This window comes from Aquila chrysaetos, chromosome 2 (genome assembly GCF_900496995.4).
Source record: "Aquila chrysaetos chrysaetos chromosome 2, bAquChr1.4, whole genome shotgun sequence".
In the NCBI taxonomy this organism is placed as follows: domain Eukaryota; kingdom Metazoa; phylum Chordata; class Aves; order Accipitriformes; family Accipitridae; genus Aquila; species Aquila chrysaetos.
In genome coordinates, this window is record NC_044005.1 from 3,271,612 (window position 1) to 3,298,187 (window position 26,576).

The following is a 26,576-nucleotide window of genomic DNA, read 5'->3' on the forward strand; positions in this document are numbered from 1 at the left end:
ACTGACCCTTACGGAAAGGGAAGTTACAGTATTTTGTAAGAGAGACGTTATCTGCAAAGCTATCAGTGCTCACTTCACAGCAAGGCTGGCAGAACCATGTCATGCTTCTGCTGTCATCCTTTAGTTCTTTGATCAGTTTATTTTCTTTTGGAAGATGTCCTTATAGAAACATAAGCTTTATGAAGGCAAATATTAAAACTATGGCAATGTAAAGTTTCTGTTCTCAATAGAGACAGTACAGTAATCTAGAGAAAAGTTCACTGACCCTTAGGGTTGTTTTGGTTGGGGTTTTTTTTCAGCTTTGTTAACTGTTTTCTAAACTGACTATCAATAGAAATGCTTAAAGATTTAAAATTTATTGAGACCACTTGGATTTAAACCTGTCTACAAAATAATGGTAATCCATACATTGGAGATGTGTGATTCATGGGTCAAAATATATCATGCTTCTATTTACTTATCTAAATCAGGATATGTAAAAAAAAAAATCACAGCAGACATAATGAAAACAAGACTAAACTTAAAAAAAAAAAATGTGCCAGATATTAACTACAGACCTGCTCTTAAAATGATTGCTACTTTTTGGCTTGAGATTCTTCTGAGAAAATTTTATATTGTATTATACATAAGTTCTATATTGCAAAGTTTCCTTTTCTTTCTTCATACAATTAAATCCTTTGAAATACAAAGGAAGACTATATAACACACTTGTACAACACTGCTAGTATCACTTTTTACACTGGGAATTTAAAAGTGTAATTTCTGTTGCTATTTCAAAATGTCAGCTATAGCCACAGGATATTTCACCTGTTTAATTTAAGTATATCCCAGTTAGTTAATAATTCACTTACCCTTATAAGCATTACAAACTTTCCCAACACAATGAGGCAAAGAGAAACTGTTTTTCATTATCCTCAACTACTTAAACAAAGCTCTGATCTAAGTATTTTTCAAGATAATTGCATTTTCTACAGCAACGTTATTTTTCTTATTCAAGAATGATTATTATAGATCTCAGATGTTAAATTTCTGCTGACTGCTGGCCTCTCTTCTTGTAACTCACAGCAAAAACATTTGCTTGTAAGCAAAAAGATACATGCTTAGTTACTTTTTGGCTTTTAGCTGTTATACCCGAGGGTAATATCTACTGATGTTAACCACCTTACTAGCACACATCACAATAAAATATGTGCCAAGTGATCTGTGGTCAAACCAATAGAGGCTGTTCTAAAATAAGTAATGCCTCAATCGGCAGAATTGCTCATAAATACAGACTAGATGCCAACCTAAACAACTTGTATGGTAGGACCTCCTGTATGTCCTACAGGAATAACTTTTTATCATCTGAATCAGAATTCCATAAAGCCTGACATTTCATCAATGTAATTTCTTAGAAGACAGAAAATAAGAAAATAGTAGTGCTTATTTCCGTTCCTCCTCAATATGCAGAAAGTGTGGTATGCTATGAAAAATGATATTTTTTTGCTGTACCTCTTCCATTTAGGGCTCAGGACAAATGATTGAACATTAAGAACAGATTATTCTCACTCTGCTGAAAGGAAGTGCCTCCTCAACCACCAAAATAAGATCAGCTGTGCTGCAACTGGAGTGTGACTTGAGACTGAGAATACTGATCTGCATTATGCCTAGCTTTTTCTGAACAGACAAAAAAATTCAGAAGGAAAGGAAAGAAGAAATTCGATTTGCATATCAAATTTTTAACCATATTAGAACTCAAGTTCAATAAAGGTTTATTTAATAAAATAGTTACTTCAAATGTTCATATCAGAGCAACAGATGCTTTTGCAGATTTTTTTTTTACATGATTTTACTTTTCAGACATATACTAACTGGTGTCAAATTAATGTTTTCATATCTTTCAGTTTTCAGAAGCAGTATGTAAAATCTAATCACCTATTTAAAAGCTCAGATTCTCCAACATTAAGAAATGTTTTTGGCAGGAAAAAAGAGTGTGGCTTCATTTACCTGTAGTAACTCAAAGTAGTGCAAACAATGATAGACTGGGATAAGCATGAGTCGTGGGAGGACGTATCGTACAGCTTCTTTAAACCCTTCAGCAGTAGACTGAAAAGGAAAAATAAACAGGATTACTTGCACTGAAATACTCAAAATGGTATTGGACAAGGGCCTGAAGTTAGTACTGCTTTGAGCAAGATGGTTGTGCTAGACACATCCAGGGTGTCCCTTCTGATCTACGTTACTCTACGCTTACATCTAGTAGTAAGGAAGACAATAAAGTTTGAAAAAAACATTTTTGTCCAATGAGACTCTGTAAGATTCAGAGACACTTAAACACTCTGACATCAAGCAAACGGAACCTGTAAACACCCTCTTCCAGGCACTGCAAGCACCCTTTTGCAAACAGCCTCGGGTGGATTTTGATGCATACTCACTAGCGAACCCATAGCTCTGAAAACACCCCTAACCCTCCCAAGAAATGCTAGCACAATCTGCCTCCTTAAATTGGTAACCAGTTGGATGGTCCACATTTTTGCCAGAAGTAGCAAATCAAATTTAAGAAGCTAGAGGACCAAGTTACATACAAGTCATTTTATAAGCATATTTTAATTCACGTAGAGGTGCTCATATCGCAATCCCTAGCACCTTTGTGTTTCAGCACTGTCTGCAGAACTCAATTAATAGCATTAGTTCAAGGTGACAACACCTAAAAAATAATGCACTGTCTACGGCTAAGCTGCACACCTTATTCCCCAGTCACAACAGCCACATCTCAGAACACAGAAAATGCTTGAATATATTTTGAAAAAGGCTCATACCCATTTCCAAAACAACACATTTTACCCTGGACCGCAGTTTGCTGTAGAATTTAAAGAAAACACTGGAATGTTAAAGATCAGTCAGGACTCCCATACAATCTAATAAACTTGTCACCAACTTCCCTCTAATGTCCTTTTCTCCAAATTATGTATGCTGTGCTTCAATTTACATCCAATACACCACAGAAACATGGAGGTCTCATCAAGTACTCAAGAAATTAATTAGTATCTCCTCTCCCTCAGAAACTGAGAATCACAAGTTTAAGACTTCGAAAATGAGTTCAAAATCTTTTCCCATTCCCAGCAGTTACCTAACACAATAATTCAGGTTGTAAGATGAGGAGAGGTTTTCCAAAGGACGGTGAAATCCCTGCCATCTTCCATATCAAGATAACTATTGAACAGAAACTGAATTACCTGATCTCCTTTTTGGAAGTGACCTCTCCCCCCTGTTTAAGACTTCTGGCTGCATCTCTCTGCAATTGCCAGACAGCTCATATACGTCCCACGGCCCAGAGCTCGGACCTCCGCCTTCGCTCCACAGCTTGGAGAAGCGTGAAGGAACATCCCTAGGAAAGCCCAAACCTTTCTATGGTGAGTAGAGTCAGAAAGGAGGCCAGATGCACTGTCAAATAACTCCATTACCAATTTAATCTGGAATAGGGCTTTGGGCTTTAAATTTGCTAGGGAGGTAGGTAAAGGGCCTTATTTTATTCACGAAGTAGTATTTAAGAGTGAGATGATCCAGCTTACCAAGCACTCACAGCTGAAGAGGAAACACTCACCCTGAAGGAACAGCTCAGAGGAATCTCAGCTTGCAGAGACATGGGCCCCAGTGAACCGTACAAACTAAGCGCTACTACAATGGGTTTAGCTGGGAGCACCACTGACCAAACACTTACTCAGCAGCTTCCCTAAGTGCATTTCTAAACACAAGCTCCGTCTTCTGAACAATAGTCTTTAATACATCTGCCACGTTGGCAGAAGGAAGTAATAAAAAAATAAAAATATTACAGACGATCTTGCTGGATAGTCCTATTAAAGAAATGATTCAAGAAAAACTGCCATTCCCAGCCTCAGTGCCGAACAAGGGGCCCTGGGATATGCATGGAAGAAAATGAAAATACTGTGCCTGGGTGCCTGTGTTTGGTGTTAAAAAGCAAAACAGAAATAGAAGTGGCAGGTATGAGAAGTCACCCTCTATTCTCAAGCAAGAGAGTCTGATGAGGACAAAAAAAACCCGCAAAAGACTCATGGATGGGTCAGAGCTACGTCCAGTTTTTACAGGAAGAGGCAGAGTCCAAATATCTTACACTGAGAAAAGGTCAGAATCTAGAGGATTTCTTCCTCAGTAGGAAGAATTACTGAAAAAATTCAAACCTTTGAAATACAAGAACTAAAGCAGTTCAGTATTTCTCATTTGCACTCACCTGAAAGTGGAGAGCAACAGCAGGTTTTGCCATTAAGTTATTAAAATGCTCATGAAATTGTGGAGAGAGAATATCCTGGGACAAGGTTTCATATGGATCAAAGGCTTGCTCCTAAATAAAAACAGAGAATTATATACATACATGAAGGAGGCAAGATATTTCTGTCCTAGCTGGTACAATTAATTCCTTTAATAAGCTGATACACAAGTAGAACTTTTCAAGAAAAAGATCGATTTTGCAAAACAAATATTCAGTAAACCACAACCCTTCTTCACTTCCAAATTTTAAAAGCACACAATATTTTCTCAGCATTCCTCAATCTCACCATACTTATCACTAACACAAAATCTGTTTTACTGAAGCAGTGGGAACCAAGAGAAGTTTCTGCCTTCAGCCCACCCACATTTCACACAGAATGGCAATTTGCCTCCTCTCTGTCAATAAAGAATGACACTTCAGAAAGAAGTGCAGGTAAAGATGAACTTTGGAGACTGTCACAAGGAGGCATTGTTGTACCACCACCATTTCAGGGTACATCACGTAAGAATGGTCAGTCATAAGCACTGGACTTCTGCTCACTTCTCTGGCCGTGTTGGAAGGCTGGGAAAATATCTCTGGGAGAAAGCAGCTAGTCTGGAAAGAGTCTGAGAGGGAAGTGCTCTAATGACACCAAGGGTTTCAGGTGCAAAAATTATGGCTCTGGACAAAGTATCTGGCTGTGATTCCGTAATATCAGCTACAGCAGGACGGGATGAAAACCTGACTGTACATGAATCTCTGCAGGAATAATTTATGACTGCTCATAGATCACCTGCTCCAAAGCCTGTCAGGCTGTTCCCCAGTCTCTGCAGATTCATTGGGCTGAATCACTCATGAATCACCGGGTTATCCGGTGCTGATGGCACGATGCCCAGAATAAGCTCATACCTCTTTCCACCTTAATGCAGAAGTGCTTGTCAGAATACAGGCTGCAGGATTTGGGAGTACCGAACACCACAAAGGCTCGTTTGAACATTCAGGTGAAGTCTCAAGTCTTCCATTTGCAGGGGGTCCAGGGGATTTCTTACCTTACTCGTGGGGCAGCTGCAATTAAACTCTTTGTGGGGAGGAGAGGCACAGAATGCATGCTCTTTTCACATGCAAATTGTAATCATCACTCTCAACTCTCCTCATCAAGTTCTAATCATCGTTGTCCATTCGCATTAGATTGTATCTAGGAGGGGGGGGGGCGAAAGGGGGGGAAGGTTTGGCACTTCAGCAGCAGCAGCTGAAGAGAAATGATTAGACACTCTCTAACTGAACAGGCTGGTTTCCTTAAGCAGAATCTGAATCCAGTTTACAGCCTGGTTGTTTTTTTTTTTTTGTTTTCTTTTTTTTTCGTTTACTCCACACCTGCCCCACTACCTGCAAGCATACCATACAGGGGTCTTATTTTACAGCATCCAAATTAAAGACAGGGGACAATAATACTGCATATACAGTTTCTCTCTGCCATATTAGCCAAGAAAAAAATGAACATAAACCTCTGCAGAAGCAGTAAGTCAGCCATGGGGTGTGGGTTCAGCTGCATCCAGAGGTAGTAAGCACGAATGGACAGATGGCTGCAGCTGCTCCACCGGCTCGGTCCACCGCTCCACAGGACACAAGCAGAGAGCAGAGCTGGAACTGCTACTCAAAATGTAATCTTGCATACAAATCTACTGGGGGAGCCAGACCAATACATATTTATTCTGCACTGTCTTTTTAAACTTTTCACTGCATTTCAGAAGTGTTTTCAGTCTCTTCCACTCAGACTTTAATCAGTATTTTGAGTTTCTGGTTTTGTTTTTTTGAACGCAAGATTGAAACTAACTGCATTAGGTATCTTCCCCAAGAGACTAATAAAAAAAGGGGGGAGAGGGGGCTTACACTTGCAATGTTGCAAAAGTCACTGAAACATGGAGACATTAACTTGATGCCCATGTAAGTTATCTTAATACAGCATACAGTTCTGGATTGGTGTTTATACGTTTCGGCCCCTTTTGCTGTAGCGCACTGGTTTCCACCTTTTTTGCTTTGTGGATACCTAAAACTTCTCCTATGGAACCGCAAATACCAGCATAACAAATTTACAACCTACTGATAATAACCTTGCTTTATTAGCTGCCTTCTGAAGACCACTTCAAAGTAGCACAGAGACCCTCTGCCCTTGGTTCTAAGGCTCTCCGGCCACTAGCTCAACATCACTAAAGAGATTATCTCAGGCAATCATTAAAACACATTGCAGTAGTTAGAATTGTAAAAGTTACCGCCAAGTAAAATTTTTTTACCAGCAGATTAACAAATATCCATCTCCCGCTCATATGCGTAAGGCATCAAGTTTTTGAATTTCCTCCACACCAGGAAAAAAATGTTCTGTTTTCCCTGTACTTCCTTATCTCAAAAGCAGTACAATATTTATGTTTAAACCTTCCAGAGAACTGATGCAGAAAAACAGACAGAGCAAGGAAGACCCCAGCTTGCAAGGGTTGTTTGTTTCCAATTATCCTTCCAAATAAGTTGAAGGACCTTTATAATGGAAACATTATAAAATGTTCACTAAGTGAACAAGCCTGGCAGTAAGATAGGCAGAGCAAAACTTCACTTTCATATCTCTCTTTTAATGATCCCTGTTGCAAATACTCACAGAAAGATGATCTCAACATGTGAGACGATCAAATGAACAGCCTAATTAATACAGAGCAAGACCTCCTTAACGGAATTATTAAATTCAAACTTACTACCTACATAAAAAGGTTTGAAGAATAATCTGTTCTTCATTTCTTATTTAAGTTTTTCAGTTAATGAAAATCAGGTGAGATTTTTACACATTGAAAAGGATTTGTTTCCTTTAAAACACAGGATGCCTAAGAGTAGCTTCTGCAATAAACTGACGCAGATACGTTTTCCAGGATAGTGCTGTACTATTTCAAATTTTAAGTCTTTTTTCAATTTTAATATAACAGCTGTTTACTTTATTTCATTGTTCAAATGCTTCTCCTTATCATTATATAAGCAATTATGCTTTAACAACTTAAGAGCTAACACCTTGTCAACTGGACTTTCCTACTGATACGTCACATGAGTGGTTTATTGAAGTAATGCCAGGAAAACTTTATCTTTATAGTATATTCGTAAGAGTGGCACATGGGCTGAAGGACCCGTATTCTTCACACCCACAAAAATGTAATCATTTTCCAAATGGTACTGCTGTGTTCATGCAGTCCTCAGATTTTAAAAACTGAACATATGTAAAAGTGAAATGGAAGTTTTATGGGCTGTCATTTTCTTTATAAACATCGTAATTTTAAGATAAAACCCATAAACTTCACATTCACCATGTGGTTCATCCAAGCTATTCTCTCTCAGGCCAGAACATCTCATTTGACTTCCTCTGCCATACAGTCAATATGGTTTACATTTTGGTTCAGAAAAACTGGGCTCAATACCCCTCTCAAGAAAAAGCAGACTCCATTTAGCGTGTCCAAAGACAGCAAAAACTCCACACCTACCTTGGTAATTTGTTCCAAGAGTTAGGTCCCCTGACAGTTAGAAAGGTGTGGTACATTTCTAAGCTGAACTGTCCTCTTGCCTTTCAGATACTGCTTTTTTTGCTGTGCACCCCTCTGCTGAATTCCAGAGTCATTTTCTACTCCATTTTCAGGTCATGAAGGTACCTATATACGTATCCTGTTTTGACTAAACTGAGCTCTATCTCACTGTAAAGCACTTTCTCAAAAACTTCAGGTTTGTGACTCTCTTCTATAGCCCTTCCAGTATTTCAATGCCCGTTAAAAAAAAAAAACCTGCCAAAATAATTGTTAATAATGTTCCAGTATGAGCCACAGCAAATCTGCGTGCAGTGTCTTCCCCTATTCCTACTCTTCAGTATCTATTTTATAGGCCAATGGGTATCAATAGCACTTTTGCTACAATACTGAACAGTAAGTTTCTGTTCAGTTGCACGGCTGTTTTGATACCGCATTCCTTCCCAGAGTCATTGCTTTGCAGAGACATTGCCCATTCCAGATGTACAACAATGCATTTGCCTGAATTAAGAACATATTTTGTTTGGGTTAGCTCACTGTCCAGAGTTATGCAAGTCACTCGTCTTGCAGATCTACATCCAGCTGCTATGATTTTTGGGTAGCCCTGGGTCTGACAACCAGTGCCTACAAAAATCAAAGCACCACTTTCCTTCAGTAAGCAATCCCAGGTAGTTACTTTTCAAATCCATATCCCTACAGGATCATAGCAATTAATTTCCGCTGTGAAATAAGATTTTAGTTTTGTGCTTACCTGCTTGATACAGTTTCTGTGACGGGTAGAAAAAACACTTTAGCTTAACCTACTAAAGAATGCATAGGGAAGATCTCTGTTCAGAGCTTATTGAAAGGACATTTTACAACTTCAAATTTAATCGGAGATATCAGAGTCATCACCAAAAGTTTACTAAGAAAATAAAACAATAAAAAAACCCCACCCCCCCAAAACCCATGAAAAAAATCCCCCCCCAAACCAACAAAACACCATACCTCTGCAAGATCCTCAAAGCAGCTGCCAGCCAGAGGATGAGGACTACTTTCATCAGTCATTTCAACAGTATCCTCAATCAACCCTAAAAGCTTCACTGTCAGCTCATGAATATCCGAAATGTTGCTAAATATCACGTCAATATCCTGTAAACATAAAACTTATCTTAGAATTGTTCAGAATAATTTATTTTGCTTATGTAAATATCAGAGCATTTCTTGTGATGTCTGAACCAAGAGGCAAGTGGAGAGGAGCCAACAAAAAGCTAGGAAGAAAGTTAAGTTACATGGTCTTCCCAGCCCTGCAGGCTTGCCTGGGCACATCCAGCCTTGCACAATTCTCACCCCAACAAAAGAAAGCACACCATCCTTCCCAGGCCAGAGCAGCAGCAGTCCCGGTACAGGCTGTTCAGTGCTTTGGACAGAAACGCCTGGCCTTTTCAGCCACAACTCACAGCTGTTATTTTCCCCTCTGCTGATTCTTGTCTCTCAGAACACAACAGGAAGGAGGCAATTTAAAGCAGCTCCAAGGTCAGATCGTCTAAACCGCAGGTAAAACTTAAGCAGCTACTTGGCTGCCTTAGCAGAATGCTACCTGGGTACAGAGGAGGAATCGGCAGCTTCCTTTTCCAAATTCTACTTTTAGATTTTTTCAAATCCATTAGGCAGCCCCTTCCAATGACCTGCATTCTTCTTCTGACCCCTCTGAAACACACTTCTCCGAAGCCTTTGCTGCCCCAACCTTGGGTCTTGACCTCCTGCCAGCGCCAAGACCATGGCAATCTCTTCGTGGGAACAAGCAATCTCAAAATTTCTCATACCAATTCCCATATAACAAAAGAATATTCCTCAGCTCCAGAATATCGCTCCCTTCTCCTCCCATCATCTTTGTCTGAATTCTGTCCCCACATCTGCACAACTCTCCAATATCCTATCAGCTACTGACGAACCTCCACACCCAGCTGTAATGGGACTGTCTCCCACTGCCTCTCTTTTTAACCTGCTGGTATCATGTAAAAATCCCAGTTCAGGTTCTGCTGGCCCAGTTCCCTTCTCCTTCCTCCCACAGGAAGGATGCACTGATCTCTCATTACTACTTCTTCTCTTACAAGATCTGTGCTTCCTTTTTAGACTCCAGCATCCTGAAAACAGAATTTGCCACACAAATTGCAATGAAATACTTCAATCATTTCTCAAATAGAGATTCCCTTCACAGTCAGTCACACGCTAGAGAATCCAGAGCCAAGGGCTGTTTTACTTGTTTCTGCAGATAGGGGTGCCCTGGGGTAGACTTCAAATGTCAATTCAAGCATTCATCTGCACTCACTGTACATGCTGTTAGATAACTGTTAATTTTTTGTGTTAAGTAAAAGTGTAACTATTACCTACATGAGCAAAGGACTCTGGCTATTGCTGGCACCCGTCAGGGAATCATGTCCGTTAAGCTTCACTCTGAGAGCAGCACTCTTCGTACTATTAATGGCAATTCCTCCATTTTATTTCATATACAGTCAACACTCATTATGCACTGACATACAATAAATCAAATTTAATTTTACCTCCAACACAGTTAATGTAAAATTGATATGTTATGGCTGCTAATGGAGCAACTAGCATTACACATCAATAAGCTATTAAAGGACTTACATTAGGTGTGAACAATTTTCTGTTTGATAGGAAAGCTTCCCGAAATACTTTTATTATCAGATTCAACTCCCGCAGATACTGCCTTTCTTCTGCAATTTCGTTTCTCACTAGGTCATAGTAGTTGAGTTCCCCAGAAGAAGAGGGTTCGTCTTCACAGAGAGAAACCAAACCAATGTCATCCTGATCAAACATATCCATCAAAACCTAGCAAAGAAATTTAAAAAATTACATGCAAGCCTGATTTTTACACTTGGCTCAAGCTCAGCTATTTCAGTGTGTTCAGAGAAATCCTTTGAGTTTTTAATACAATACTTTCTGTGATCACTTTCACAAGGGAGTAATATTTAAACTTTGGCAGCAGCAGGCTGGATCAGTTGCCAAAGCCATTTTCCCCTTTATAAGTTAGTACGACCTAGAAAACAAGTTACAATTCATGCAGAACCAACTTTGAAAACAAGGCATCTTGCATAAGCCTTTGACAAAACCCTCCTGATAAAGATAAAATTAAACAAAAATGTTTCTCATTTTTATGAGGATGAAAACTAAATGTCTTTTCTGTATTATAAAGAAGGAAAGCAACATCAGGAGGACAGTAACACAGCTGAGAAATAAAGGACAACATCATTTTCTGTCCTTGCATTGCTCTGTATGAGCTATTACTGTTATAAAACTTAACAGGCTTAACTTAAACTTAAGTCTTTACTGTGACAGGTCTGGCACGAATAAGGAGCGAAGCTTCTGCATTTGAATATGACCAATCTCTCCTCTCCCATCCTACTTTGGATATATCTTCAAAAAAAAAAAAACCAAAACCAAAACACACCTCTAGTATCTACCTATCTACCTCTGTATCTGTCCAAAAGACTATTTTAATCCCAGCTCCTTACCTTATCAGCACACATTGATACTTTTATGTCCTGCTGGGAGATCTCAAAGTGTCGTATATTGAAAACATAGTTTCCAGCCAGCTTTAAAATATCAGCTGAGATGTATTCTAAGACAGCCACAATATACAGAGAGACATGGTAATCTACCTTATAACCTAGGACCTCCTGCAAATTGAAAACAAGAGAAAAAAATGCTATTTATTCCAGGAATTCATTCGGAATGACAACTAACACATTGAGTTTTCTACTGAAATTGATCTTGTCTGTGTTGATAATTTACAGTAATGTTAATAGGCAGGGCAAAGGGCATCAAATGGAGATTTGATCAGCCGCCTCAAAGGAAATGCTTGCAAATACTTCCTTGTGCTATTTTGCCATATACTGACAGATGAAAAGCTATAGAACTTTCAATAATCCTTCCTCTAAAAATGACAGTCCTAAAAATAGGGTTCCTTCAATGAAGGGACTTCACTGGAACCACTCTTGTACCTAAATTTTAGTTTATATGTATGCTTATTGCAGAACTCTGGCCCTAATCTGGACTCTTCAGAAAAAAGTATGCTTTATTTTGAATTGTTCTTGATGAAAAAAGTTGTCTTCATGAAACTACAGACTGTACGTTCAACCTGTTATGTACTGTGATCCATTTTAGTCCATCCTTTACTAAGCTATCTGCATCTTGTATTACATAAAATAATAATTTAACAATCAAAGTCTGAACAGAGAAAAACCAGGATGAATTTTGCACGTTCTTCTTGTGACACGTGCTCCATGTTCTGCAGAGCGTGTACCACACGGCCTCTTATCTGTGACAGGACTGTCAGGAATAAGTACAGCTAAGTTCATGCATTTGAATAAGGTAGTCTTGTTCTTACCATATTTTGATGCATCTTCTAAAAATCAGATTCTGTGCCTATGGCCACACATTTATAAACCAGGCTTCATCAAAAAAAGCCAGTGTTGTCTAGGAAGATCTTATTTAATGCCGTTTTCTTTCTTAACATTTCTTCCCCTCTCATTAACTGTCACAAACTGAGACATTGTATATAAGAACACAGCGACTACACCTGAAAAAGTGCTTTAATTTCTGCTTATGCTTGAATAATGTTTTCTCAATGCAGCTGGAAACTCTGGTGCAACAATGCCACCACTGGAGAAAAGCATTTTTTAAGCTGTGAATGAAAACCAAAATAAATAGAAAAAAGAAATACCAAAAAAGAGCAGTGTTTGAATCAGCCTGAATCTATTGATTCAGCACAGATCTAAAAGTGATTAAACACTGATCTAAAAATCAGAGTACTGTTTTATCATTTAAAAAAAAAACCAAAACCAACTCTACAGGGGCACAGCATGAATACATGCTTACTGTGTGACACTATATCCTGACTGTAAGCAAGGAGCTCTATACCTACTATAAGTAACATGACATCTAAGAACTGAGATGGCCAGTCTCCTCCTCAAAACCCACCAACAATAAAGTCTGTATTTGGTCTTTTGTTACACCTTTGCAGATCTATTGATTTTAAAACCAAGGCATCAGTGACATTCAACAGTAACTGAAAGGACATTGATACACATCTTAGTTGACAGTATACAAGGAACAGGATCTGCTTGTTTTCCCTTCTCGTATTTTGGCTTCTGCAGCATTTTCAAGCAAATAAAGGTGTCAAAACAGTGCTGCTGAAGTAGGTACGGTATTTGAGTTTGTTTGCATTTTAATGTTAAAAACTAGTCATATTTCAAAGTAGAGTAATACATTAACACACTAATGTTTAGAACATGATGAATTTAGGGATCTACTTTTATTACACAATATATTCATCCTGTTCTGTGGTAACTCTTTACCCTTTCAGCCAATATGAGAAACTTCCCTAATTTCACACAAATTGAAATGCTTTAAAGGTTATGCTGGAGGGCATAATACAGCTGGGGGTGTGTGGTGGGCAGAAGTAGTAGTCATCAGGTTCTTGGTTTAAGTACCTTTAATAAAGGATGTATTTTGTCCACAGGTAACAGGAGAGGGTTTCTTCTTTTTCGTTTCTCTATAGCAGACTGCGCATCAGCAATCGCCCACTTGTCTATTGGATGAGGAAATGTCTTTTGAACGCGCTCCTGTCCAAACATAAAGAGTGCACTTAGATTAACCGCAGTAATCAAAGAGAAGTTTAAAAAAAACCAAAACAGCAAATTACTTCCCCTGTAGTATAGACAATTATCCTCCTCCTCAGTGTTTGCAACACATTTTCCTAACTGTTCTCTCCTTCTTACCCAACTCAGCTTCACTCTGTTCAATAATCCCAAACAACCTCCCTTCCCTAAGCATGAAGAACTCCTTCAAATCTCCTGAAACAACTCCTGCTTTATGATCTTTATATCACAAGAGCAGCAAGAAACCTCAGCTGAGACCAGGAGCCCAAAATATAAACAACATCAGGAAGCACTAAACAGCTTACAGTATAAATGAAAAAAAACCAAGTTGGTATTGTTCCTATTTCATAAAAGAGTGTAACTTGCCCTACATCAGATCAAGTTTATGGCAGAAATGAAAAACAAGTGCAGGATCTTCTAACTAGGAGGAGGGCTGTGATTCATGAAAAAGGCTGGCTATAACACTTTGGACTCCTCAAGCCCACACAGGAGCATCTTCCCCACTGCAGAACCATTCACAGCGGCTGCAGTTTACAGCCCTCACTACCATGGTAAGCTGTATGCAATTTCAGGTTACTTTTATATAGATTCACATTGCAACAGCTGCTGTAGAAACAGGCAAGATGACCCCCACAACAGAACAAACTGCTTTGGGCAGCAGTCCCCAGCTTAACACGTGCAAGACCCCAGTCCTGCTTTCCATGAAGTTCTCCGGGCTTCCCACTGCAGCCCTGGTGAGCTGAGGAATTAAATGCTGAAAGAACGAGTAGTGACTTTGGAAAAACAGGGTTTTTTAAGTTAGACAGCTCAGGGAGGAGCAGCAATCACCTCCTGCTGCACAGCCGACTACGTGGCCCTTACTCCACCTGGCATTGCCAAGCAGGCATGGTATGCGGTGCTGTGCCGTACCCCCCATCTGCTTTGGAACCGTGACCTGGGCCACGACGAGGCCTGCGTGGGTGGTAACTCTTACAGGAGAGATTTTATAGATGAGCTGAAGAACGAGCCGAGAAAAGTGGTGAAATCTATGTGTGTCTCTTATGAAAAGATTTTTGCACACATTCTGAAATATAACAGGAGGCCTGAGGTTTTCTTTTAAATATTTGCACGTGGCCATTTAACGCTCAACTTTCTGCGTCAGCTGTCTGTGCCAGGTAAACACACGGTGACCTTTCCTCTTGGACAGCAGCCGAAAGCTCTGGGCTGGTTCACCGAAATGAATTTTCCTTGAGATTCTACCAGAAGATCGCCTGCAAAATGGACGTAACGTGGCATTCAGCTGTCCTTCAACTTAACAGTGCACTTCACGAGTAACACACACCTTTTGTGGTTGGACTTTACTGATTACCAGTGTTTTCTTGGGAACAATTTGAAGGGCTTTTTCTATTTATAAAGCCTTTATAATTTGAGATTTTAGACCTTGATCTGCAAATACTTAAGTATAATATTATGCACAAATAGCTCCATTAACTCCAGGCTGTTATGTAAATATCCGTATGATAAACTTTAGAGATCACAGCTCTCATGTTTTCTCTCAACAGCTAAAACCAGCTGAGGAACAGAGCCAAAAGCCTTCATTTGTGGATCTCGGATGCCTGCTGGCAGCACAATCTCACCCACAACCCGTAACACAAAACTGAATTCTACTTTCCCTGCTCTGCAAGAATCTGAATGTATTAACCTATAGAACAATAATGTTTTGGGGAACCTGTTACCACTATTTAGACCTGGCTCTGCGTTTTTAAATTAAATAACTGTTGTATTGTCAAGTGCAACAATGTTTTATCATTTACAGCTTTAAAATGCCAGGTATATTTAAAATACAACACACAGGATATAGTGTTTGCTGTGATACTCATAACCACAGTTCAGAGAGTTGTCAGTTATCTCAGAAGGCTGCCTGTATTATGTGCAATTTTGCACACAGTAATTTGTGGAGCATACACATACCCAATGAAAACTATTAATTCATAAGTACACAGGGTAATTTTATGAACTCATGACTCAGAAGCAGAAAGCTATGGAGTTGGTGTGTAGAACAATCAGTGCTATCTCAAACTGTCCTGTGTGTTGAAGGGTTTGATCAGCTGGGAACTGGAGAAAGAACGTGCAATTTCTCAGCTCCACGTCTAAAGTTCAAATCCAGACTCAAGGTGGTAACAATCCTGAGACCTGTTAAGTGACTACCAAGTTTTGCTTTTATTTAGTCATACTATAATCTTTATGCATCAGTATTACAAAATACATTAATCATAAACCCAAATTAATAATTAATGAATTAACGTTGAATAAAGGGCAATTGCTGCATCTAATAAGAATCTAAAACCCCTCAGGTGATTATTTTCTAAATATATATATTTTTTTTTAATTTCCATGACACACATGGAATATTAGATGAGAACTTCATTCTGGTTTAGGCTGAAAATCCTAGACATATAGATTGATGTAAAATTAATACTCTGCAAAGCTATAATGGGTCACAGCTACATGAAAGCACTTTCTCCCTCTAGACTGTATACTGAAGCGCACTCCATTAAAGCCCTCATTTTGAAACCGATGACACAAAAGCAGACAGCTGCAATAATACAAGAGCCTCAGTGAGTTCAATAAAGTTCCAGGAACATACAACTCTATTCCCTCAGCTGCACAATCCAGGCCTAACAACAGTAATCTTTCATTCCACTATTTACTTTTTTTCCTGTATATTTATGTCAAAGAGCAAGAAAACTTGCAACGCCCTTACATTCTTAAGTCCAAGGTGTATTCGAGCAGCAAAAACCCTTCAAAGTATTCTGCATTTATAAAAATAATGCTGAAAGAAAAAATTCCCACCATTTCTATTCTGAAGCCCTGTATAGGAAAATGAGTTTCCAATTAAGCTTGCTCTGTGAAATCTGAATACGGTATAATCTTTTAGCATTAATATGCTCTGCTCTTCAGATTCACCTTGCTTTAACTTCAACCCGCACTGCTCAAAATATATTAGTTCATCTTAGCGATTCTGCAAGCAAGCACTTGGTTTTCCAGTATCTAGTCTTACCTCTACATCTTGGACAGTCCGTGGCTGAGCAATGCATAGTTTGTTTAGCAGCTGAAGTATCAACTCTTCAATGTAATAGAGGGAATCTTCTTTTGCTGAAAGGTTTGGGTGAACCTGTTGCTGAACCTGTCCAAAAGAATTAGAAGAATTAGGGTTTTTTGCCATTTAAAGCTGTACAGAAGGAAGAATTGGAAAAAAAGAGTACTTTTGTACTGTAGTGCTGCAAATTTGCACACTTCCAGTAATTTCCTGCAAGTTTTCCTATGTAGTTAAGATGACAATTCCTATTCCTGCAAAGTTGGCATCTCTATTCAATTAAAAACTAAGTGTTTAGCCTTTACGGTGGGGAAGAAATTTCAAGCCAAGGCAGATTTCTGCCAATGATGCAGTGAAAACAATCACTTTTGGTAATTCTGCAGTTATTCATCCACAGAATGAGTAACACACAGTTATGTTACTAACCCCGCTAATGAGCACTGGGTGACTGTGAACAGAGAAGCAGCATGGACCCACCAGAGGAAAAGACTTAATAAGCAAGGACACCAGGATAAGAGAACTAACCAGTCTGGCAGGGAACTGAATTAATGCGCTGTCAAAACCTGTGGCAATAAAAACCCATGGCCATGACACGGGAGAAGGGCAGGAACAACTCTTTGAGATGCCTCAGAGCCAGAAAACTAACTAGAACATAAAACACTGTCTGAGGCATGAGAAAGAGACATGTGAAATACCTGCAACAGAGTGGGAGAACCTAAGGAAAAGCATGAGTCAAAATTCAGGAGTGTCAAGACTAGGAGACTTGCTGTGAGAAAGGCTGACTTCCACCTCCCTTTAACGCAAGGCAGGATCATGCGTTTTATCTCACTTTACGCAGATTTATCACAGCTCTTTTTTCCAAGGCTAAGCTAGACCAGGCAACCTGAAACTGGCAACCTCAGCATGTGCCCACACAAGCAGAAGGGCCACAACTAACTCACCCAACATGGCTGTTTTCCTACTAAAAATCCCCCAAACCCGAACAACCACCCCACCTTAAGAAGAAAAAAAAAAAAAAAAAAAAGCACTCAAGAGTGAGTATATGTACTCAGTTTTCCCTGGCAGCCTCTCAATCAGGAAAGCACTAACTAGATCTTAAACTATAGCCAAAAGATTCGTAAGTAATACAATCCAGGGAAATTCCCTACTCTCCCCAAACAAATTATATGTTAATCACCTCAAAAAAGTAATCTTGCATACTCACACTGGCATTCTGTACAGGGTTTCAAACACAAGACAAACTGATCAGTAGTTTCTCAGAGGAAGACGGTAACATCTTTGGGGCAATTCTGATCCTCTGAAATACATGCACTCCTCCCTCCAAAGACAACAGGTGAGTCCACAAACACTGGGGGGCTCTAAGGGCTTCCTCCAAATTAAGTAACTAATAATTTCATAGCAATACCTTGGGGTCACTCAATGTGCAGCCCTGCAGGCTTTTGTAAATCGTGCAAAAACAAGACCAACAAGGAAGTAAGGTGTCTGGCCGGCTTCCTTCCCTGCCGGCCACAGAGGGAGGTGGGCAGAGCTGCCCAGGAGCTGGAGTCACCACAACGAACCACTCGCTGCTCCATCTCCTGCCGTGCCATGGCCTGAAAGAATTGGGGGAACAGGACTGCGCTTTGCCCCCACACCACCACATGAGAAGAGAGGAAGAGCCAGGATGACCAACACATATGGAAAAAAAGTGAAGATCCATGGAGCGGACCTCTAGAAGGGGCTGCTGCCGTACATCTTCAACATCCGAGAAGCAGAGATGATGACTTGGATGGAGAAGTCTACCAACACACTGCTCAAAGGGAGCGCAGACAGGGACCACACACACCCACGACGGGAATCCAAATGTCTCAGGGGAGAGGGAAGAGGGACACACACTGAAAATGTGAAAACATACACTGGTGCTGATTGTATTGGAGCTGATAATTAAGGGATTGCACAGTGGTGGTGAAGACAGACTGCCAATAATGGGGGCTCCTATGCGATAACCAGGGAGAGACACCCGCCCAGGCAACAACACACATTTCTAGTGCTTAATTCTGCACTGGCATCCTTCCTTGGAAAGTGCAAGTGAAGAAACACATTAATAAAGCTGTTGTACACTAAGAGAGATGGGAATACACATTCGGCTTCTAATCCAGCTGTCCAATTTTGTTACAGAGTTTCTGTATAGCCCTGTAAATATCATGTAGTTTCCTGCACCTCTCTATTTCATATACCTGTTGCACAGCTGACATGTATACAAGATCAAGTACTACTGAAAGAAACAAAAGAAAAAACCCCTCAAGAAAAACAAAACCACTCCTTGAAAACACTTACTTAAGACTGCAGGTTTTCAACAATAGTCAGTGCATTTCATGTTCTTCCTGAACAGGAGAGTTTAATTCACAAAACAATGGAAAACCAGGAAGTGTCAAGTTAAGGTCCTGCCACGTATCTCTCATACGAGCACTACTACAGCAAAAGCGTTAGCTAGCTAACTAGGAAATAAGATGAAATTGTATTTCACCCCCCAATGAACCCTTAATGATGCTCCACAGAAATGACAAGAACAGGAGCTGTAAGAAGATGAGCAAGGGAAGCTGTGCTCCCCTTAAGAGAAGATGGGGAAATCCCATTTACTGTATCAGATCGCAGCCATCCTCCTCTCACGAGGGTCGCTCATTTTAAAAACAGACATCTCTGCCGCAAAGAAAACGCCTTCACTTGTAACTAACTTCAGTTCACAGGTCTAAACAGTTCATGCCAGACTTTCCTCAGCCTTCTCAAGAGCATGTGGACGTCTAACAAGGCTGAGGACAAGTAGAGGAGTATGTAGCCCTCTTCAAACCCTGGCAGAGAATCTCAGCTTCATACAATGAACACAAACGTAAGTACTGGTGTCAGTTTTGCTTCGAAAGGAGCAAAACTGACAACAAAGCCCAACATTTCTTGGTTGAGACAACTTTTCCCAGAGGATTTAGAAATCAGCTTCCATTTGAAAGGATACCGCCTGCAGCATCGCAGAAGGGTCCCAGAGGTACCCATGCACTCCCTGGCTTTAAGAGAAGTTATTTTGACATAAGTGCCGTTATTGAGAAAAAACAATTTCATAGAAAGACACTGTTTTTCATAGCAAAACAAAAAGACAGTTATAAAAGCCGTCCACCAGCTGATCAAATCAGATGCCACTATATCAAGGAGAGAACACTTAAGTCTTCACAGTATTCACCTAAACCCTGACTGAAAGGGCTGGAAAAGCAAGGAGAGACTGATAAAACACTGAATGTACGGAAAGAAGTAGGAGGAATTCCTGAAGACATGTTTCTTACAGAAGGTACATTCACTGACTTCAGGTTCAGACTGAAACATCTGAGCACAATTTTACTAGCTGGCATGGAATAATACACCATAGCTAACACAGGGCTAAATTTTGATCTGGCTTGTAACTGCTTCCTTTAAGGGTCAAAATACCTAAACCCACAACATGTTGCACTAACCAGCAAGAGCTCTGCTGCAAGAACTCTGAGCAGAAGGTATCAGAGAAATCAGATTTTTTACCTATTTTATCTCCAAAACAACCCAAGTGAAGCGCGTGAAGTCATTAAAGACGGAGATTAAGATTACCAGGACTATTTTTTACTGCCATTCATATAGGATTATTCCTTCACGAGCTGTTCCAAGGAATAGAAATAACAGATATGAGTCCCATAAGCGTGGCATTTAAACATGGCCTTAAGGCCTATCTAGGGGACGTGCTTTTATTTTAGATGGGAGTTCCTAAACTTCTCTCTCCCTTGCCCTTCTTTACATCTCCCTATTCTTCCACCCCTCCAACACGTGCATATTTGATGAAAATCCAGCAGCGTCTTCACAGGGGCCTCTCCTTCCTAGGGCTGTAGCCTTCAGCAGGGCTTGCTGAGAGCTCGACTGCATCTGTACAAGCAGCGGCTCAAGAGGTGACTGAAAAACCCCTTAAAGGTAAACGGAGATCTTCCCCTTGGTTCCTCCCGCGAGGCAGGTCCTGCACCATGCCACAAAAGCTTTGAGAAAACAGGCAGCTGCAGAGATGAAGTCAAGCTCAAAATTCCTTCTCAGTGAGATGTTAATAGTCCTTACAGGCCCCTGGGAAGAAGTCTGTTAAGAAAAAATGGGGAGGAAATCTTTTCAAGAAGATAAACAGTATTAGGACTAGAAACAAACTGATCTTATTTTTCAGAGCTAATGTAATGGCAGGCTTAATTTTGAACTGCAGGAGACCTGGCATGAAGTCTGAATATCTATAATATCTGACTTGGGGAAATTTAGAAGTCCTGAGCATAAAAGCAATGGTCAAAGGGTTGTACCTGAAACAAAAAATAGCTGAGGAAAATATTAAGAGTCAAAACTGCAAGTCACTTCATTTTAGCCTGTACTAATGAGAAAAACCAGCAGTTTGGTTATACTGCCTAAATATATTTTTACATAATACATATATTTTGGTAGTAAAAACACATTCAGAAAGCTCCAGTTGTTCCACAGTAAGCCCATGAGCAAAACAAGAGATTGTTCATTAAAAAAAAAAACCAAACAAAAACACACACCAGAAAAACCCCAAACCCATGACACGCACATTGAGTCTTTAGACAGCATACACCATCACAAATGTATCAATTCATATTCCTGAAAGACTAGACATATTGTTACACGGCACTTCTCTACTTATATTCAAAACAACTACATTTTCAGAAAACAGAATTCCAGTATTACCTGTGATTTCAGAACAAGAAGTTTCTCATTTAAAAAATGCCACCACAAAATCTGTTCCCATGATAGTGTAACATTTTTAAGCTTACTATGCTAACAGGATAGCTTAATAAATTGCACGTTAAGTTTGTAAACTGTTTGCAACAGAAACTACTCATTCCCATTTTCCCACAGAGACTGATTTCAACTTCGAAATTATTTATATTTTACATGCCTCGTAAAAACACAGTTATACTAGATCAGTGGACAAGTAAAACTTTGCAAGGCTGTTTGTTTACTTGAGGAACAAAGCATATAAATTTGGGAGCAATAAAAATAATTAGAACATAAAAGTTAAATATTTACTATCACAGGCTGGTTACAGTCTTGCCAACACTTGTCAGTATTTCCATACACTGTGTTCAAGGTGATGAAAATGCGTCACTGACAAAGAAAGCAGCACTAGGATTGCCCCGTACCAAGATGCTGAAATCTGGGAAAAAGAAAAAAATGAACCTGACAATGTCTGGGTTTAAGTTGGGTTTTTGTTCCTTCTTATCTTTTCCCTTCTAAAGATAATGCCAGCTCCAAAGACATTTTTAATCCCTCATCTGGATGATACTCCAGAGGAAGAGGGGAACCAGATGGAGTAACTTAAAGGCCTGTGATGCTCTTATTCAGTGAAACATGACAGCATTGATATTCCCAATTTTCAAGCATAATTACAGCATAATTCTTTAGAAAGAACCACAAAGATTTAAATACTTGAAGAGATATCCCAAATAAAAATGCACTGTCAACTTTTTAAAAATAACTGCACTAATTTCTAACTTTATTTCCAGTACAGCAATTTCTAGATGGCCCGTCTTTCTTAAATCAAACTAATAAATGCTGATAGAGGAACAGTATGAAGTAGTCTCTTAAGCAAAACAGAACTTAATAATTTATCTACATACAACATTTTAGCTTTTTCACTGCAATTCTAAACATTTGATGCATGGTTAGCAAAATAAAGTATTTTTATAACACAGTAACTGAGCTACGAAAAGCATCTCAGGTGCAGATCATCCGTCAGCTGTCTGACCTCAAAAACACCAACTGCTGTTAAGTGACTGTGTACAGGTGTGATTAACAGTCATCATACACCACTACTTTAGTGTAAATATAATTTTTTTCCATCTTTAGCTATTTAACTACTATTCTGCACTAGTATATTCTAGTTGAGAGGAGGGTGAAATAAAGGAGATTTGCAATGGGTAGTGCAGACAGGGATCTGCCTTCTAAAATAACATCGAAGACAGTTCTAAGATCTACTGGGAAGTCTGCTTGCTGCAGACAAAAACCACATTGATAATGGCACAAATGCTACTAAGCTGATTGATAAATTGTAAATCTAATGCAGACCACTATCCCTCCCATCTTCTTCTGCAATAAGCTGTAGTACACCTCGATGACACTCGGTGGAAAGGACCAGTGGATTGTGGCAGGCACGGCAGCACTGATTTCATCAGGCTTCTGCTAATTACCGCACAGGTGGGTTTCCTCAAAGAGCTGCCCGCTGGTAGTTTCTCCTGCTGGCACTTCCCTACCATGCCTCACTTCTGCTGTATCTACTCTCATCTACATTGCATATTTTGTTTCTCACATCATCTCCACAGTCTCTGCTTTTCTACCCAGACACAGAAAATCTCCTTTCTTTAGTTGATTGTTTCCTTTTATACAGAGTCAAGGAGAAACTAAAACATGTGTATGTTTACACGTACACAAACACGTATATTTTAATCTTAAAAACGGATGGAAAATTAAGTATTTGAATTTTATCCATCCATATAAAATGCCTTGTTTAAATTGAGATAAACCCTGAATGAGCTAGGCACAGCCTCTGCCCTACAACACAAAAGGAAAACACCACAGTCGGTGTGGAGATTGCTGTGCACACATCTTACTTTAATGCTAACAGTTTCTAACTCTCCCCAAACTCTTCAACACATCACCTCCCAGAGCTGACAGCTGCTCTGGACTCTGAACCCAGCGCCCACAAGCTCCCTCTCCCCACTTTTTACATCACAGCCTTCCCAAGAACCACCGCTCACTCAGGTAGACTGAATTATTCAAACAGGCCAGTAACTTTTCAATTAGGTCTTTAGAAGATTTAAAAATAAAAATGAATTTGTGAGCAACACAGGCCAGCAGAGTGAGTTTTGAGATTATATTTTAAGTGAACAAATGCAGAGATGCAATAAGAATAAACAGCGAAAGGCAAAGAAGATACATACTACTTAAAAGGCCAAACCTTGAACTTGGAGACAGTGAGTACTGTCAGAGTCATTTCTTTGTGAACCAGATGGTAACTGAAATGACATTAAAAAATTAGGGAGAATAAAGAGGCCATAAATATGGGAAAGAAAGATGTCCTCAGCACTTTTTTTTACATGACTAATCCGCCAAACTCAAGGAATGGCAGCACACCACTCATCTGAAAAGCCTGGCAGAAGGGGAATTGGTGAGGTAATTATAAAAGCAAATAACAGACTCAACAGCTTCTCTGGAGGAGATTAGATAATGCACTGTGCAAAGAGGAAAAGAGAGGTGCAAAACCAGGGAGCGCAGGAGAGGTGGTGGAGAGGAGACAAAGAAACACAGCAAGAGGTGAGGTGGTTCGAGTGGGAGAACATGCGTGAAATGGGATGAGAAAAGGCGAGAAGACGTACTGCCCAGCTCTCCCATCGCCCGGCTTGGGCAGCACACGAAGGGGCAAGATGACCACACGTGAAGGGGATAAAGGCACAAGGGCCAAGTGAATCACTGCAGTGAACAGTGCAGTTTGTTTTTAATTCCTGTGATTAGTTAGCCTGGCAAGTCTTTAAGCCAACGCAAATGCTAATTTCCATGTTCCGTTTCAACAACACAGGTAGGAAGTGTTTCTTCTGCTACTGCTGGCAAATTAAATTACACTGTTCTTACTACTTTTAAACACCTCGGATCTAAAAACTACCTTCATTTCACGTCAGTGGCTGCAAAAACACTCCTCTTACCATTTGCCAACTGCAGATTCCAGTGACAGTACTTAAGCTAAACAGTGTAAAAAAAGGCATGGAAAAAAAATAGGATTTAAGTAAAAGGACCAGTCCCCTTTGGTTGCAGATTTTATTTATGATAGTAAATATTTATGCAAGAACAAAAAAAGCCAGTCTACTTACTTGTAAGGGACTAAAACCAACCTATAATGATACCCAACTGCTACCAGGAATAGAAAAAGGTCTGGAGGAATTAGCTTATTGCTTACAGAAGGCTTGGTAGTGTCCACTACACAGGGGCTTGCTGTTCCTTTCCAGACCTCCAGCCATTCCTCGACTCTGAGCACAGTGTTTTGAGGCAACAACGGGATCTGTGCTTCAAACTTGTAGGTGTCTAGGTATTTCACAGGTAATTAAGTATCCCCAGCACTTCCCTTATTCGCCATTCTCCCAAGCTGAGGCATTCATGTTTGTAGCAACTGCAAATCTGCAAAGGTCCAGGCTTCAGGGCTCAAATAAGCGTCTTTATTAGAAGTCAAATGACCTAACAGATTTCAAACCTAAATAGAACTATTCTTTTAAAACATCGTAGCAAGCAACTTCACAGTTGAAATTATAAAGCATTAAATAATAATGCATGCTAATGAAATTAGGATGCATTAAATAATAATCCATTATAATGACACTATAATGCATTAAATAATTCTAACCCAAGGGGGCCTGATCCTGCAACGGAAACCATGCAGGCAAACTGCCCTTGACAGAGCAGTGAAGAAAATGGGGCAGCCCTTGCACATACCCTATTACTGACCAGAACCCTAACCATGCAACCTTACACAAGAGCTGTGTCATTATATATTAACTCCCACGTTTTAAAATATAGAGAAGCACTGAATTAATGTAAACTTCAAAAATGTCCTCAAAATGGCCTTTTATGTTTCTGTATGCAACATTTGCTAAGAATAAACCCTTTAGTCATGCTCTAGAAATTTGATGAGTAGTCCAGAGCAATAGTGGAATTGTTTTAGAAAATGCAAATAGTGTACAGTGCCATGATTACACCAACATGTGTAGTGCCTGCAGAAATGTATTAACTGTTTGACAGTCTCTATTTGTAGATAATGGAGAAAAATCAAAACAATAATACCTACGAGATGCTTGTGAATGTAATTTAGAAAAATCAAAGAACAAAGCAACTGAATACACAGCTCTTATATACAGAAATATATTTTTAATTTGCCAGAGGGTTTTTAAGAGCACGCACAAATGATAATGCACACTAAGAACACACATGAATATTTTAGGGCAAATGAATCCATTTATATAGGCCCAACAACACATTCTGCATTATTTTCAAAAATACACACTAGTTCTATGGAGTCACCTGTTTCATTTTGAAAACTCGTTCCAAATAATTGGGATAGAGGTTCGTTCCAGGTAGCAATGGAAAATGATTGGCGTCAATGATGTTTTCAATTAAAATTCTGAAAAAACTTTTATACAATGCATATCCAGTACATTAAAACTGGGACCTTCAGCCTGTTGGTGGCAGTTAGACTCAGCTGCTACCACCGAGATGCGTGCATGATTTTCTTAGGCTGCCCTCTAATCCCAGTCTAAGATTAATAGATACGACATCAAAGCATTGATAACAACCTGTAGAATCAATTCAGTTCTGGAAAGTTTCATCTGGAAGAAAGTTGACAGTCAGCAAGAACAAGCTTTGGCACGGGATCCATGCTAGGAAACCCGGTTACAAAATTCAGATGCCAGCTTTAGAAACAGGTTTCATAATTTGACATCTTTCCCCACAAAGACCATCGGGCCAGGAACAGCTAAAAAACAACCAAACCAAAACAAACCCAAACAATAAACACCTGGAGAAATGGAACAGAGGGAGAGAGCAAACTCCCCAACACCACCCTCCCCTCCAGCACCCATCCACCACAGGAGAAAATCCCCCTCCACGGAGGGTCCCGGTTTTATCAGAGAAGGATCTGGCCAGCGGGGGGGGGGGAGAAGCAGAAAAGCCCCTCACTCGCAGCCTCCAAAATAGCACTGCCCCGTTGAGCACCAGCTTTAGTGACGCTGCCAGTATCAACATCCCAAGGATTCAAACCCAACCAACCCCGCCAGCGGGGCGTTTGAAATGCATGTGATTTCTGCTGGAACAGCTGCCTGCATGCTTCGAGAATTATTCAAAGAGACATTGTGATCCTTTAATAACTAAAGTCAGCTCCTAGATTAAAAGCCTTTATAAAGCTTAGACTGTAGATCTGTTAGAAGTGATTTACTTGCTACAAACAGCAGTTCAAGTAACTA

General features: G+C 39.8%; 1 protein-coding gene across 2 annotated transcripts in view; it reads right to left on the reverse strand.

Annotated features, from left to right (window-relative positions):
* SOS2 (SOS Ras/Rho guanine nucleotide exchange factor 2) overlaps window positions 1-26,576 on the reverse strand; it is a 56,069-nt gene that overhangs the window by 25,778 nt on the left and 3,715 nt on the right. For both annotated transcript variants that reach the window (XM_030039832.1, XM_041118526.1), the window contains exons 2-8: window positions 16,501-16,626; window positions 13,293-13,424; window positions 11,313-11,477; window positions 10,426-10,629; window positions 8,782-8,925; window positions 4,229-4,339; window positions 1,987-2,085 (exon numbers count right to left, since the gene is read on the reverse strand). In XM_030039832.1, coding sequence (XP_029895692.1) covers window positions 1,987-2,085; window positions 4,229-4,339; window positions 8,782-8,925; window positions 10,426-10,629; window positions 11,313-11,477; window positions 13,293-13,424; window positions 16,501-16,626 — 981 coding nt within the window. The remainder of the gene's footprint in view (window positions 1-1,986; window positions 2,086-4,228; window positions 4,340-8,781; window positions 8,926-10,425; window positions 10,630-11,312; window positions 11,478-13,292; window positions 13,425-16,500; window positions 16,627-26,576) is intronic.